At 48.5% G+C, this 15,792-nt stretch overlaps 1 protein-coding gene and 1 long non-coding RNA gene across 2 annotated transcripts in view; one reads left to right on the top strand and one right to left on the bottom strand.

Moving 5' to 3' along the window:
- PLEKHO2 (pleckstrin homology domain containing O2) overlaps positions 1-15,792 on the bottom strand; it is a 297,712-nt gene that overhangs the window by 161,765 nt on the left and 120,155 nt on the right. The window contains exon 2 of the mRNA XM_075346017.1: positions 15,163-15,309. Within this exon, the coding sequence (XP_075202132.1) occupies positions 15,163-15,183 (21 nt within the window). The 5' untranslated portion in view covers positions 15,184-15,309. The remainder of the gene's footprint in view (positions 1-15,162; positions 15,310-15,792) is intronic.
- Positions 1-15,792, top strand: part of LOC142304039 (uncharacterized) — a 134,830-nt gene that overhangs the window by 22,626 nt on the left and 96,412 nt on the right. The gene's annotated exons all lie outside the window — the stretch shown is intronic.

Genomic DNA, 15,792 nt, shown 5'->3' with positions numbered 1-15,792 from the left:
TGGTACTATTTCACCACTCTACTATCATATACATTTCTGCTCACATAGGCACAACTTAATCTATGTTGTTGTTGGGAAGCTGACATTGGCTCCATTCTAGCTGACTCGGAATCCTCCCAAATTTGGGCCTCTTCTACTGGAGGAATACTGAATACTTTAATGCTGGAAACAAATTATAAAGTGTTGACTAGATGGTACCTAACTCCAGCTAGAGTGGCCAAAGCAGTCCCTAATTATTCTCTTAATTGCTTTTGAGGTTGCAACTCCATCGGCAATATATATAATATATGGTGGATATGTCCCAAAGTTCTTAAACCCTGGATCAGAGTATACTTTCTAATTCAATTGGTCACTGACTATAACCTCAAAAAGAACCCTCGGGAAGCATTACTAAATAGGCATATCCCTAAAATCCCAAACTCCCAAACCCTCATTTCCTTTATTTTTCTTGAGATTAAACAGACCATAGCCTCAGTCTGGAAAAAAAATAAAGCCTTGACCTCTCTGAGGTTAAGAGACGCCTCTCATGGTACATGATTAATGAAAAGCTATCAGCCATACTTAGTGATAAAGTGCACAGGTTTGAAAAGATTTGACTCCCCTGAACAGAATAGGTTGGTCACACCCCTTTTGCCATGCCACCATTTTATCTACAACAGCAGCTTCCTTTGCCTTTCCAGGTAGAACTAATCTATATATATACAGTTAGGTCCAGAAATATTTGGACAGTGACACAATTTTCGCGAGTTGGGCTCTGCATGCCACCACATTGGATTTGAAATGAAACCTCTACAACAGAATTCAAGTGCAGATTGCAACGTTTAATTTGAAGGTTTGAACAAAAATATCTGATAGAAATTGTAGGAATTGTACACATTTCTTTACAAACACTCCACATTTTAGGAGGTCAAAAGTAATTGGACAAATAAACCAAACCCAAACAAAATATTTTTATTTTCAATATTTTGTTGCGAATCCTTTGGAGGCAATCACTGCCTTAAGTCTGGAACCCATGGACATCACCAAACGCTGGGTTTCCTCCTTCTTAATGCTTTGCCAGGCCTTTACAGCCGCAGCCTTCAGGTCTTGCTTGTTTGTGGGTCTTTCCGTCTTAAGTCTGGATTTGAGCAAGTGAAATGCATGCTCAATTGGGTTAAGATCTGGTGATTGACTTGGCCATTGCAGAATGTTCCACTTTTTTGCACTCATGAACTTCTGGGTAGCTTTGGCTGTATGCTTGGGGTCATTGTCCATCTGTACTATGAAGCGCCGTCCGATCAACTTTGCGGCATTTGGCTGAATCTGGGCTGAAAGTATATCCCGGTACACTTCAGAATTCATCCGGCTACTCTTGTCTGCTGTTATGTCATCAATTAACACAAGTGACCCAGTGCCATTGAAAGCCATGCATGCCCATGCCATCACGTTGCCTCCACCATGTTTTACAGAGGATGTGGTGTGCCTTGGATCATGTGCCGTTCCCTTTCTTCTCCAAACTTTTTTCTTCCCATCATTCTGGTACAGGTTGATCTTTGTCTCATCTGTCCATAGAATACTTTTCCAGAACTGAGCTGGCTTCATGAGGTGTTTTTCAGCAAATTTAACTCTGGCCTGTCTATTTTTGGAATTGATGAATGATTTGCATCTAGATGTGAACCCTTTGCATTTACTTTCATGGAGTCTTCTCTTTACTGTTGACTTAGAGACAGATACACCTACTTCACTGAGAGTGTTCTGGACTTCAGTTGATGTTGTGAATGGGTTCTTCTTCACCAAAGAAAGTATGCAGCGATCATCCACCACTGTTGTCATCCGTGGACGCCCAGGCCTTTTTGAGTTACCAAGCTCACCAGTCAATTCCTTTTTTCTCAGAATGTACCCGACTGTTGATTTTGCTACTCCAAGCATGTCTGCTATCTCTCTGATGGATTTTTTCTTTTTTTTCAGCCTCAGGATGTTCTGCTTCACCTCAATTGAGAGTTCCTTAGACCGCATGTTGTCTGGTCACAGCAACAGCTTCCAAATGCAAAACCACACACCTGTAATCAACCTCAGACCTTTTAACTACTTCATTGATTACAGGTTAACGAGGGAGACGCCTTCAGAGTTAATTGCAGCCCTTAGAGTCCCTTGTCCAATTACTTTTGGTCCCTTGAAAAAGAGGAGGCTATGCATTACAGAGCTATGATTCCTAAACCCTTTCTCCGATTTGGATGTGAAAACTCTCATATTGCAGCTGGGAGTGTGCACTTTCAGCCCATATTATATATATAATTGTATTTTTGAACATGTTTTTGTAAACAGCTAAAATAACAAAACTTGTGTCACTGTCCAAATATTTCTGGACCTAACTGTAATTGCCTTATTCTGTCAGTCTGTCTGTCTGTCTGTCTATCTGTCTGTCTGTCTGTCTGTCTTGCTCCAAAATTGTGTCCTTACGGTGACACAAAGCTGATTGGCCGCTGGGCTCGCCATGGCCCCGCCCCCCGCACAGATTGGCCGCTCGCCCAGGCTGCGCCCCCTCACGGATTGGCCGGCCGCTCGCCCAGGCTCCGCCCCCCCACAGATTGGCCTCTCGCCCCGGCACCCTGCAGGCATTGGCAACTTGGCCACGCCCCGCCCCCCTCACGCAATGCACGCTAGCTCTGGCCCCGCCCCCCCACGCATTCCCCGAACCGACACGGTCAGTGAGCCATGACTACCAGGTGAGTACTGTACCCCTGGGAGCCCACATCAGCGTACGCCGCCAAACCAGCCGACACATACCCTCGCATTGCTGGGGCTGGCCGGCGTATTCTGGTGTGGGCTCCCGTGCGAGCGGGGGACGAGATGCGCTGGTAACCATGGTAGCATAGTTACCAGCGCATCAAGGTCCTGCAGCGGCGGAAAATACACACACGCACACACATAACAGCACACACACACACACACACATACACACACACATCAGATCACACTCGCTCTCACACACACACACACACACACCTCACACACACACACCTCACACACACATCACATCGCATCCACATACTCACAACATCCTGGGATATCGCTTGCTTCTCGGCGGCGATACTGTGCTGTGAGCTTCCAGGACCTGCCGGAGGATCACATGGCCAGAAGCATGTGGTATCTCCGGATGTTGTGAGTATAAGCGCGTATGTGCAATATCGTCAATGTGTGTGTGCGTGAGTGTATGCGATCGGGTGTGTGTGAGTGTATGCGATCGGGTGTGTGTGAGTGTATGCGATCAGGTGTGTGTGAGTGTATGCGATCGGGTGTGTGTGAGTGTATGCGATCGGGTGTGTGTGAGTGTATGCGATCGGGTGTGTGTGAGTGTATGCGATCGGGTGTGTGGGAGTGTATGCGATCGGGTGTGTGAGTGTCGGCAGAGGAGGACGGCGTGCTGGAGGAGGCTGGGAGGAGAGAGGCTGATCCTGGGGAAGGCTGGGATGGGTAGGTTGACAGAATGGGATGGGTAGGCTGAGAGAAGAGAGGCTGATGCTGGGGGAGGCTGAGGCTGGGGTAGGCTGGGAGGAGAGAGGCTGATGCTGGGGACCGAAAAGGCTGATGCTGGGAGGAGAGAGGCTGATGCTGGGGGAGGCTGAGGCTGGGGTAGGCTGGGAGGAGAGAGGCTGATGCTGGGAGGAGAGAGGCTGATGCTGGGGGAGGCTGAGGCTGGGGTAGGCTGGGAGGAGAGAGGCTGATGCTGGGAAGAGAGAGGCTGATGCTGGGAGGAGAGAGGCTGATGCTGGGGGAGGCTGAGGCTGGGGTAGGCTGGGAGGAGAGAGGCTGATGCTGGGGACAGAAAAGGCTGATGCTGGGAGGAGAGAGGCTGATGCTGGGAGGAGAGAGGCTGATGCTGGGAGGAGAGAGGCTGATGCTGGGAGGAGAGAGGCTGATGCTGGGGGAGGCTGGGAGGAGAGAGGCTGATGCTGGGAGGAGAGAGGCTGATGCTGGGGGAGGCTGAGGCTGTGGTAGGCTGGGAGGAGAGAGGCTGATGCTGGGAGGAGAGAGGCTGATGCTGGGGACAGAAAAGGCTGATGCTGGGAGGAGAGAGGCTGATGCTGGGATGAGAGAGGCTGATGCTGGGGACAGAGAAGCTGATGCTGGGGACAGAGAGGCTGATGCTGCGGGTAGAAAGGCTGATGCTGCGGGTAGAGAGGCTGATGCTGGGAGGAGAGAGGCTGATGCTGCGGGCAGTGAGGCTGATGCTGCGGGTAGAGAGGCTGATGCTGGTGTAGCATGGGGGATGGAGCACGATGGGGGGTGCGCAGCATGGGGGATGGAGCACTTTGGGAGTGCGCAGCATGGCGGATGGAGCACGTTTGGGAGTGCGCAGCATGGCGGATAGAGCACGTTTGGGAGTGCGCAGCATGGCGGATGGAGCACGTTTGGGAGTGCGCAGCATGACGGATGGAGCACGTTTGGGAGTGCGCAGCATGGCGGATGGACCACGTTTGGGAGTGCACAGCATGGCAGATGGAGCACGTTTGGGAGTGCGCAGCATGGGGGATGCAGCACGATGGGGAGTGCGGAGTATGGCGGATGGAGCACGTTTGGGAGTGCGCAGCATGGCGGATGGACCACGTTTGGGAGTGCGCAGCATGGCGGATGGAGCACGTTTGGGAGTGCGCAGCATGGCGGATGGAGCACATTTGGGAGTGCGCAGCATGGGAGATGGAGCACGATGGGGGGTGCGCAGCATAGGGGATGGAGCACGATGGGGAGTGCGCTGCATGGGGGATGGAGCACGATGGGGAGTGCGGAGTATGGCAGATGGAGCACGTTTGGGAGTGCGCAGCATGGCGGATGGAGCACGTTTGGGAGTGCGCAGCATGGTGGATGGAGCACGTTTGGGAGTGCGCAGCATGACGGATGGAGCACGTTTGGGAGTGCACAGCATGGGAGATGGAGCACGATGGGGGGTGCACAGCATAGGGGATGGAGCACAATGGGGAGTGCGCTGCATGGGGGATGGAGCACGATGGGGAATGCGCTGCATGGGGGATGGAGCACGATGGGAAGTGCACACCTCCCCCCAACACACACACACACGCGCGCGCACTGCACAACACACCACACACACACACTGGGAACCACAAACAACTGCCCTACACAGACACCCCCACACACAGACAACGCTGCACACACACAACACCCAACACACAAACACCGCGGCACACACAAATATACGCACATACCGCACAACACACACATTGCACAAAACATACCTCCCCCAAAACACACCACACACACACACAACGCTACAGACACACAGCGCTCCACACACAATGCAACACACATACAACACCGCTCTCACTCCCCGTCACACCCAGACAACACCCAGAACATGTACAGCGCCCTACACAAACACTTGGTAACTACACACAACAACATCTATATATATATATAACAAAAATCATACATAAACTACACAATACGTAAATTCTAGAATACCCGATGCGTAGAATCGGGCCACCTTCTAGTCTATATATATATAATTGCCTTATTCTGTCTGTCTGTCTGTCTGTCTGTCTATCTGTCTGTCTGTCTGTCTGTCTGTCTTGCTCCAAAATTGTGTCCTTACGGTGACACAAAGCTGATTGGCCGCTGGGCTCGCCATGGCCCCGCCCCCGCACAGATTGGCCGCTCGCCCAGGCTGCGCCCCCACACGGATTGGCCGGCCACTCGCCCAGGCTCCGCCCCCCCACAGATTGGCCGCTCGCCCCGGCACCCTGCAGGCATTGGCAACTTGGCCACGCCCCGCCCCCCTCACGCAATGCACGCTAGCTCTGGCCCCGCCCCCCCACGCATTCCCCGAACCGACACGGTCAGTGAGCCATGACTACCAGGTGAGTACTGTACCCCTGGGAGCCCACATCAGCGTACGCCGCCAAACCAGCCGACACATACCCTCGCATTGCTGGGGTTGGCCGGCGTATGCTGGTGTGGGCTCCCGTGCGAGCGGGGGACGAGATGCGCTGGTAACCATGGTAGCATAGTTACCAGCGCATCAAGGTCCTGCAGCGGCGGAAAATACACACACGCACACACATAACAGCACACACACACACACACATACACACACATCAGATCACACTCGCTCTCACACACACCTCACACACACATCACATCGCATCCACATACTCACAACATCCTGGGATATCGCTTGCTTCTCGGCGGCGATACTGTGCTGTGAGCTTCCAGGACCTGCCGGAGGATCACATGGCCAGAAGCATGTGGTATCTCCGGATGTTGTGAGTATAAGCGCGTATGTGCAATATCGTCAATGTGTGTGTGCGTGAGTGTATGCGATCGGGTGTGTGTGAGTGTATGCGATCGGGTGTGTGTGAGTGTATGCGATCGGGTGTGTGAGTGTCGGCAGAGGAGCACGGCGTGCTGGAGGAGGCTGGGAGGAGAGAGGCTGATCCTGGGGAAGGCTGGGATGGGTAGGCTGAGAGAAGAGAGGCTGATGCTGAGGGAGGCTGAGGCTGGGGTAGGCTGGGAGGAGAGAGGCTGATGCTGGGGACCGAAAAGGCTGATGCTGGGAGGAGAGAGGCTGATGCTGGGGGAGGCTGAGGCTGGGGTAGGCTGGGAGGAGAGAGGCTGATGCTGGGAGGAGAGAGGCTGATGCTGGGGGAGGCTGAGGCTGGGGTAGGCTGGGAGGAGAGAGGCTGATGCTGGGGACAGAAAAGGCTGATGCTGGGAGGAGAGAGGCTGATGCTGGGAGGAGAGAGGCTGATGCTGGGAGGAGAGAGGCTGATGCTGGGGGAGGCTGAGGCTGGGGTAGGCTGGGAGGAGAGAGGCTGATGCTGGGAGGAGAGAGGCTGATGCTGGGGGAGACTGAGGCTGGGGTAGGCTGGGAGGAGAGAGGCTGATGCTGGGAGAAGAGAGGCTGATGCTGGGAGGAGAGAGGCTGATGCTGGGGACAGAAAAGGCTGATGCTGGGAGGAGAGAGGCTGATGCTGGGATGAGAGAGGCTGATGCTAGGATGAGAGAGGCTGATGCTGGGGACAGAGAGGCTGATGCTGGGGACAGAGAGCCTGATGCTGCGGGTAGAGAGGCTGATGCTGCGGGTAGAGAGGCTGATGCTGCGGGTACAGAGGCTGATGCTGGGAGGAGAGAGGCTGATGCTGCAGGCAGAGAGGCTGATGCTGCGGGTAGAGAGGCTGATGCTGGTGCAGCATGGGGGATGGAGCACGATGGGGGTTGCGCAGCATGGGGGATGGAGCACGTTTGGGAGTGCGCAGCATGGCGGATGGAGCACGTTTGGGAGTGCGCAGCATGGCGGATGGAGCACGTTTGGGAGTGCGCAGCAAGGCGGATGGAGCACGTTTGGGAGTGCGCAGCATGGCGGATGGACCACGTTTGGGAGTGCGCAGCATGGCGGATGGAGCACGTTTGGGAGTGCGCAGCATGGCGGATGGAGCACGTTTGGGAGTGCGCAGCATGGCGGATGGAGCACGTTTGGGAGTGCGCAGCATGGCGGATGGAGCACGTTTGGGAGTGCGCAGCATGGCGGATGGACCACGTTTGGGAGTGCGCAGCATGGAGGATGGAGCACGTTTGGGATTGCGCAGCATGGCGGATGGAGCACGTTTGGGAGTGCGCAGCATGGCGGATGGAGCACGTTTGGGAGTGCGCAGCATGGCGGATGGACCACGTTTGGGAGTGTGCAGCATGGCGGATGGAGCACGTTTGGGAGTGCGCAGCATGGCGGATGGAGCACGTTTGGGAGTGCGCAGCATGGCGGATGGAGCACGTTTGGGAGTGCGCAGCATTGGGGATGCAGCACGATGGGGAGTGCGGAGTATGGCGGATGGAGCACGTTTGGGAGTGCGCAGCATGGCAGATGGACCACGTTCGGCAGTGCGCAGCATGGCGGATGGAGCACGTTTGGGAGTGCGCAGCATGGCGGATGGAGCACGTTTGGGAGTGCGCAGCATGGCGGATGGAGCACGTTTGGGAGTGCGCAGCATGGCGGATGGAGCACGTTTGGGAGTGCGCAGCATGGCGGATGGACCACGTTTGGGAGTGTGTAGCATGGCGGATGGAGCACGTTTGGGAGTGCGCAGCATGGCGGATGGAGCACGTTTGGGAGTGCGCAGCATGGCGGATGGAGCACGTTTGGGAGTGCGCAGCATGGGGGATGCAGCACGATGGGGAGTGCGGAGTATGGCGGATGGAGCACGTTTGGGAGTGCGCAGCATGGCGGATGGACCACGTTTGGCAGTGCGCAGCATGGCGGATGGACCACGTTTGGCAGTGCGCAGCATGGCGGATGGAGCACGTTTGGGAGTGCGCTGCATGGCGGATGGAGCACGTTTGGGAGTGCGCAGCATGGGAGATGGAGCACGATGGGGGGTGCGCAGCATAGGGGATGGAGCATGATGGGGAGTGCGCTGCATGGGGGATGGAGCACGATGGGGAGTGCGGAGTATGGCGGATGGAGCACGTTTGGGAGTGCGCAGCATGGCGGATGGAGCACGTTTGGGAGTGCGCAGCATGGTGGATGGAGCACGTTTGGGAGTGCGCAGCATGGCGGATGGAGCACGTTTGGGAGTGCACAGCATGGGAGATGGAGCACGATGGGGGGTGCGCAGCATAGGGGATGGAGCACGATGGGGAGTGCTCTGCATGGGGGATGGAGCACGATGGGGAGTGCGCTGTATGGGGGATGGAGCACGATGGGAAGTGCACACCTCCCCCCAACACACACACACACACACACGCGCGCGCACTGCACAACACACCACACACACACACACTGGGAACCACAAACAACTGCCCTACACAGACACCCCCACACACAGACAACGCTGCACACACACAACACCCAACACACAAACACGCGGCACACACAAATATACGCACATACCGCACAACACACACATTGCACAAAACATACCTCCCCCCAAAACACACCACACACACACAAACCGCGCAACACACACACAACGCTACAGACACACAGCGCTCCACAAACAACGCAACACACATACAACACCGCTCTCACCCCCCGTCACACCCAGACAACACCCAGAACATGTACAGCGCCCTACACAAACACTTGGTAACTACACACAACAACATCTATATATATATATAACAAAAATCATACATGAACTACACAATACGTAAATTCTAGAATACCCGATGCGTAGAATCGGGTCACCTTCTAGTATTAAATAATTAGATCAGATTCTTCTCTCAGGCTTCCCCTCTCTAACCCCGTTCCCTCTTACCTTCATGCACACTTGTTTTTGTCTGCTCCCAACATTTCATTTAATTAAAGGGATTCTGTCAACAGGTTTTTGCTACCTCATCTATGAGCAGCATGATGTAGGCAAGGAGATTCAAAATCCAACGATGTATCACTTAGATTATTGGCTGCAGTCATTCTGACACAATCTGAATTTTTAGGTTTAGTCATGTAGCTGAGCCTACGGAGCTGTCCCCGCCCACACCAGCCTCTCTATAAAGATTGCACATTAACAGTGAGATGTTAATAACAGGAGGGGGAGTTTTGGACTGAATGCCTGTGACTTTGTAGTCCTGATAACGGTCCTGCTGCTTAAACAAACATTGCAAATAAACAACAGATTGGACTGTGACAAGACAGATGGCTCTGAACTTTCTGTGTTAACCCTTGCAGCATGCTGGCTTCAGCTTACATAACCTTTTAAGGTTAACATTAATATGTTATGTTTCATGCAATATGACTGTAATCTGTCAATATCCTCAGTTAAAATTTATTGTTAAAAATAAAAAAACCTCACCAAACATGTATCGTGGGCACACAGCCTCAGTGTGTCATATTTTAAATACAACTACTTTGCGTTTTTTATTGTGATTTTATATTGTTTTTTTTCATGAGTTTAATGTTATTTTTTCACCTCTTAGCTGTAGTTTTTACCTTTTTGATGTGTCATGTTTTAAATAAAAGTACTGTATATACTCATGTATAGGCCGACTTATTCAGCACATTTTTTATGCTGAAAAAGCCCCCCTCGGTTTATACTCGAGTGAGGGTCCCACAAAAAAATTATTTTCACCTGTCCTCCATTCCCTCAAGGTCCTTTTACCTGCTTCTTGCAGAGCACAGGCACATAGGCCCCTCGACAATCTCGACCGGTGCAGGGGGGCGCTTTACTTCAACTGCACCACAAGTCATTAAACTGAAGTAAATAAAGTGCTAACAGCAGCGGCCCAGTGTACTGGTCGAGATCATGTAGAGATCTATGTGCCTCCTGTCTGCAAAAAAACAGGTAAGAACATACTGAGGGAATGGTGAGAATTATTTTTTGTGTGTGTATGTGAACAATGGCATAATAGGGGACAAGAAGGGGACCAGTATGAGCCCATTCTTCAGGATGGGGCACATTACTGCAGGATGGGGCACATTACTATAGGGCACAAGGATGGGGCACATTACATTTTATTGGTATCTATTTTTATTTTTGAAATTTACCAGTAGCTGCTGCGTTCCCAGCCTAGGCTTATACTCGAGTCAATGAGTTTTCCCAGTTTTTTGTGGTAAAATTAGGTGCCTCAGCTTATACTGTATTCAGGTCGGCTGGCTATATGCGCACGCTACAGTTTTTGTTATGTTTTTGTTGCGTTTCTTGGTGCAGTTTTGTTGTCAAAGTTCTCACTTTTGACTTCCCGGCAAAGTCTATGAGGATTCAGATTTGCTGTGCGCACGTTGTAGTTTTTTTATCTGCAGTTTGTCACAAACTTCTGACAAAAAAAATGCAGCATATTCTATCTTCTTACGTTTTTGTCACACATTTCAACTGAAAAACATTTGAAACCAGAATTGACAAAAATGCACCATCATTACAAGCTTTTCTTACATTTCTAGGTACTCTGGGACAAGGTGCCGTTTCGGTTGCAGTTTGGGTGCAGTTTTGTCACAAAAACTGTACCAAAACTGCAGCCAAACTGCAACAAAAACTGCAACCAAAACTGCACCTTGTCCCAGAGTGCCTGGAAATGTAAAAAAAAACAGCCTGACACTACTGCACGCTAACATTTACACTGATTAAAATGGAATCTGTCAGCAGGTTTTTGCTACTTCATCTGAGAGCAGCATGTTGTAGGCAAAGAGATTCTGAAACTAACCATGTTTAACTTAAATTACAGGGTATAGCTGTTCTGACTTTATCTCAGAATTGAGTGTAGCAGAGCTGGGAGCTATCCCGCCCACATCCAGGCTATCAACAGAGATTGTGCATTGACTGTGAGGTGTCAATCATATCAGGGACGTGCTGGTCTGCTCTGCAGTGCAGAGGAGTCACCACAATGTTAATCACAGAGCAATAAACCCCTTAGGCTATGTGCCCACGCTGCGGATTTTGCGCGGATTTTGCGCGGATTTTGCCGCGGATTTGCCGCGGATTTCCCGAAAATCTGCAGCAGCGGCACTTCCAAGCCATTTCAATGGCATTTTGGAAATGCTGTGTCCATGCTGCAGATTTTTCCGCTGCGGATTTGCCGCGGATTTTGATCCGGAAAAATCTGCAGCATGTCAATTGTTTGGTGCAGATTTGGTGCGGATTTTTGGTTTTGAATGGGGAAAAAAAAAAAATCTGCATCAAAATCCGCGGCAAATCCGCGGTAAATCCGCGGCAAATCCGCGGCAAATCCGCGGGTGCGGATTTGCCGCGAAAGTCGCGGATTTTCAGGCAGAAAAATCCGCAGGTACATTCTACCGTGGACACATAGCCTTAGTATGAGTAAACAATTGCTCACACACAGATAAGAGAAACACAGATGTTTTTACTTTTTTTTTATCCCTCGCAGCATGCTGTCCTCATCTTACATTGCAAAATCCTTGTGACAGATTCCCCTCAAGTGGGGAAAAAAGTTAACGGACGCTTAACACTAGAACTACTGAGGTAGTCATTTTGACTTCTTTGCACCATGTATTTCTATATAGGTGTCACGAGTCCAGTAGTTCTAGTGTTAATGCTTCTTTAAGCTGGATTTTTAGCACCATTGGATGTGATGTGTCAGTGTTGTGCAGAAGTTTCTATTTTTTGGAACTTGTAAATTTAGAACAGGTGTATCGTATAAAGTTGTTGAGATGCTGTTAACATTTGCAGGTTTTTGCTACAAACATTAATTCTAAATGACTACATTAACTAAACAACTAACTTTTATATATACCTTTCTTAAAAGGAACTAAATGAACCACAAAGACCCTGAGTCATTGAAACTATTACACCAGAATTCTAGCATAAAACGCTTTGAAAATCTGCAAAATTTTTGCGCACTGTGGCATAGATCAAAAAATGTTGCGACTTTTATCATTTTCACACAAGTTATGACCTGATCCATCAAAACGGACAGAGCTTATGCCACAAGTCTTGCTCCAGTCCCTGATTTGTGGCAAGGCGCACAAAGGTGCAAATCACTTTTCAGACGTGCCAGATTCATTAAGAGTCTTGTGCTTCTCAATAAATCAGATGCCTCTGACTCCAGCACGCCCCATCAAAATTAGTATGAACAACTCTGGGGTTGAGGATTTAAGGCCATAGTGTTTTTGCTAATGTGGAATTAGGACTCCTGTTATGCTCCTAGTTACCACTAGAGGGAGCCAGAGACATCTTTATCAATAGATGGAAATTATATTCAATTTGTGTCACACTTCTACATGCTGGGAGTCTGAAGAAAACAAAGTCCTTACAATGCGGAGCAATTTACATATTAATTATCACTTTGGCCCATTTTTAATTAAGCAGGTAAGCAAATATGAAAATCATCTAAATTAAAATTAACCATTTTGTGTATTCCATTTCTATACAGATCTATGTGTTCCAGATTGATGCAATGTCTGCACAATGGTTATTGCCTAAAAACAAATCCTATTGCCCCAGATTTAATATATTCAGGTTCTTTTAAATCACTTTTTTTGGTCTTGCGGCATTTGTTGACACTTTCTTCACCAAATTTTTCAAAATACCGAACACAGCTAATAAGTTTTACGCAAAGTCAAAAATCATCTTTAATTTTACCTTTAACTATTTTGAGACGTATTGATGCATAAAGTTGCATGTTATGCAAAATTAAAAAAAACAACACAAATTACGCAAAATGTTTGTGGAATACAATAACACATTACTCGCGAGCCGAGGATTGGAGTACAATTTAAGATAAATTTAGTAACTTTTGCAAAAGTTGCAAGTGATGTGTCAGGCGAAAGCCTAAACTTTGCAAATATATATATATATATATATATATATATATATAAAAAACACAGAGTAGACTTTACATTAGGCGCAAATTAAAGAATAAGGTGCAATTGAAAAACAGGTGAAAACTACTGAATGCTAGATAAATACAATAATAATAAGATCCCATGCCGATATTGATCCTGAGGTCATGTATTACTCCATCATGTACTCCATATTCTCATCAACCTACTTTTAATTGTAAAACGCTGCGGAATATGTTGACGCTATAGAAATAAAACTTATTATTATTATTATTATTATGGTAATTACTGTGTAGAGACATCTGTAGTCATTACATGCCAGCACCATGCACACACAGCTCTAAGAGATAGTTGAGCAAAATATCGCACTGAAATCAGTTTATACTGTACAGCCATGTGTAATATGAAGAGATATAGCCTTGATTATTGACAGAAACAGATAGGAAAGGGAGAGTGTGATTCACAGGGAACACCCACTGAGCTCTGAACTTGCAGCTCCTCCGACATGAGCACCACTCCAGTGTTTTGTTTTTCTACACTGGAGTGGCGCTTTAAAAGTAAGTCCCTCTCCCCCTGTCATATACTCACCTTGCAGCAAGTTCACTGGTTTTTCCCACCGCTCTGATCCCACAGCGCCATCTGTGCCCGTAACTTCTGACTGTCCGGAAGCCAAACGTTTTGTCACAAGGTCTTAATGCACATCTATGAGAGCCAGAACAAGGCCAGAGCGAGGCTGCCATAGACTTGTATTGATGTGTGACCTCTGGCACGCTCCCTGAAAGCCTGGAGCAGGCAGCAGGTCACAAATCACAGGAGACCGACAGAAGATACGGCTGAAAAAGATGAAGATGGTGGCAAGTGAGAAGTTACTGTCACAAGATGGCGCCGCCGCACCGGTGCCATGTCGGTAAATGATGAAGACGTCAGAAGGTTAGTATATGATAGGCCACTTACATTTAATGTACCACTCCAGCAGGGAAATTAAATAAAACCCTGGAATGGTGCTTTAAAAATGTAAGTCTCAAAAATAAATACAAGCCATAAACAAATCAGCCGCAATATGGAAACTTTACATATAAAATCATCTAACCGTCACATTACTATAAACTTAAAGCACCACTCAAGCATTTTGTTATTGTTTTTTTTCCAGCCCTGGAGTGGCACTTTAAATGTAAGCCCTCTGCCCATGGTCTTATACTCACCTTGTGGCGTCTTCAACTTTTACCAATGCCGCGCCTTCTTGTGCCCATAACTTCTGACTGTATAGAAGTTAGAAGTTACGTCACACTCCCAATACAAGTCTATGTGACCCAGAACGAGGCTCTCATAGACTTGTATTGATTTGTGACCTTTGGCTTGCTCCACGAGGCACTGGAAATGCCAGCAAGTCACAAATCACCAGAACACAACGGAGCAGTGGCGATATCAGGTGAAGCCGCTGGCGGTGAGCATCAAACAGGGGGAAGGGGACTTACATTTAAAGTATCACTCTAGCTGGGCAATTAAAAAAACAAACGCTGGATTAATGCATTCATTGTTGTTTTGTATTAGTAGTCTGAGGAATACTATGCAAGTTATTTCATAAAATTTTCCACCCAAAACATTTATGTTTTATTCACTAAATAGGCAGATTTAGATTGCTAGAATTAGGACAACATAGGTCTTTTCATTAGAAATGCCCTTATTTCACAAGATGCCTGTGTCTGCTAAAACAGAAATAACACTAGTAAATATGTTTTTCAGTTCTCCATCCAATACTTCAATGTCTGCATTCATCATTGCCTTGGCACTGCTATAAGGCCTTCTCAAAGCTTTATCATTTGAAGGTATTGCCAATGGGATATGTAGTGACTGAGCTGTAAGCAAGGCAAAGACATATTTGAAGGATTTCCCCACCCAAAAAACATATAAGGCTATATAAATATTTCTAGAGTTTATGTTACCGTTCTGAATGGACGTGACATAGTAGTTGATTTCCTCCATCATTGGTATAGTTCCAGTATTCTAAGTCACCGGCCCACAGACTCCTTCTTTGTCTCCTGCGCAGCGGTGACCTTATTTTACACGGTGATCAGCATTGCTGGCTTGTCCTGAAAAAATGCAAAGCATTAAAGTTAATAACCTTTCAGCCATTCTAGGAATTTCCTAGACATATTTGTAAGCTTTGTTCATCCATCAATAACAATGTTCACCTAATGTAGCTCTGATTTCCATGGGACAAAGGCCGTTCCAGCCGTCACACCCCGGGAGGGTTGTTCAGGGCAAACAAAAAAGGGAAATCTGTCCCTGGTAGAATAACAACCTTCCTAGCTGTACTGGATTGTGCGATGTCAGGCTATGTATTTGTGTTACTTTTTTGGCTGCATTGGTTTTGTTTACTATTGACACATTTTCATTTAAATGCTAATATGTGTAGATATAAAGGAGAGAATTGTGATGCCAAAACCCCATTATATCAAACAAATACATCCAACATCTACAGATTTCCCCTACGCTGGTTATAAGAGCAGCTGTGTTTACTCAACAAGTCTGTTAGTTTGATCTTATTTCATACTGTTATTTGTGAAAGTCAC

This window comes from Anomaloglossus baeobatrachus, chromosome 4 (genome assembly GCF_048569485.1).
Source record: "Anomaloglossus baeobatrachus isolate aAnoBae1 chromosome 4, aAnoBae1.hap1, whole genome shotgun sequence".
Classification (NCBI taxonomy): Eukaryota; Metazoa; Chordata; class Amphibia; order Anura; family Aromobatidae; genus Anomaloglossus; species Anomaloglossus baeobatrachus.
The sequence above is the reverse complement of the archived record's forward strand: the minus strand, read 5'-3'. Positions and strand labels throughout refer to the sequence as shown.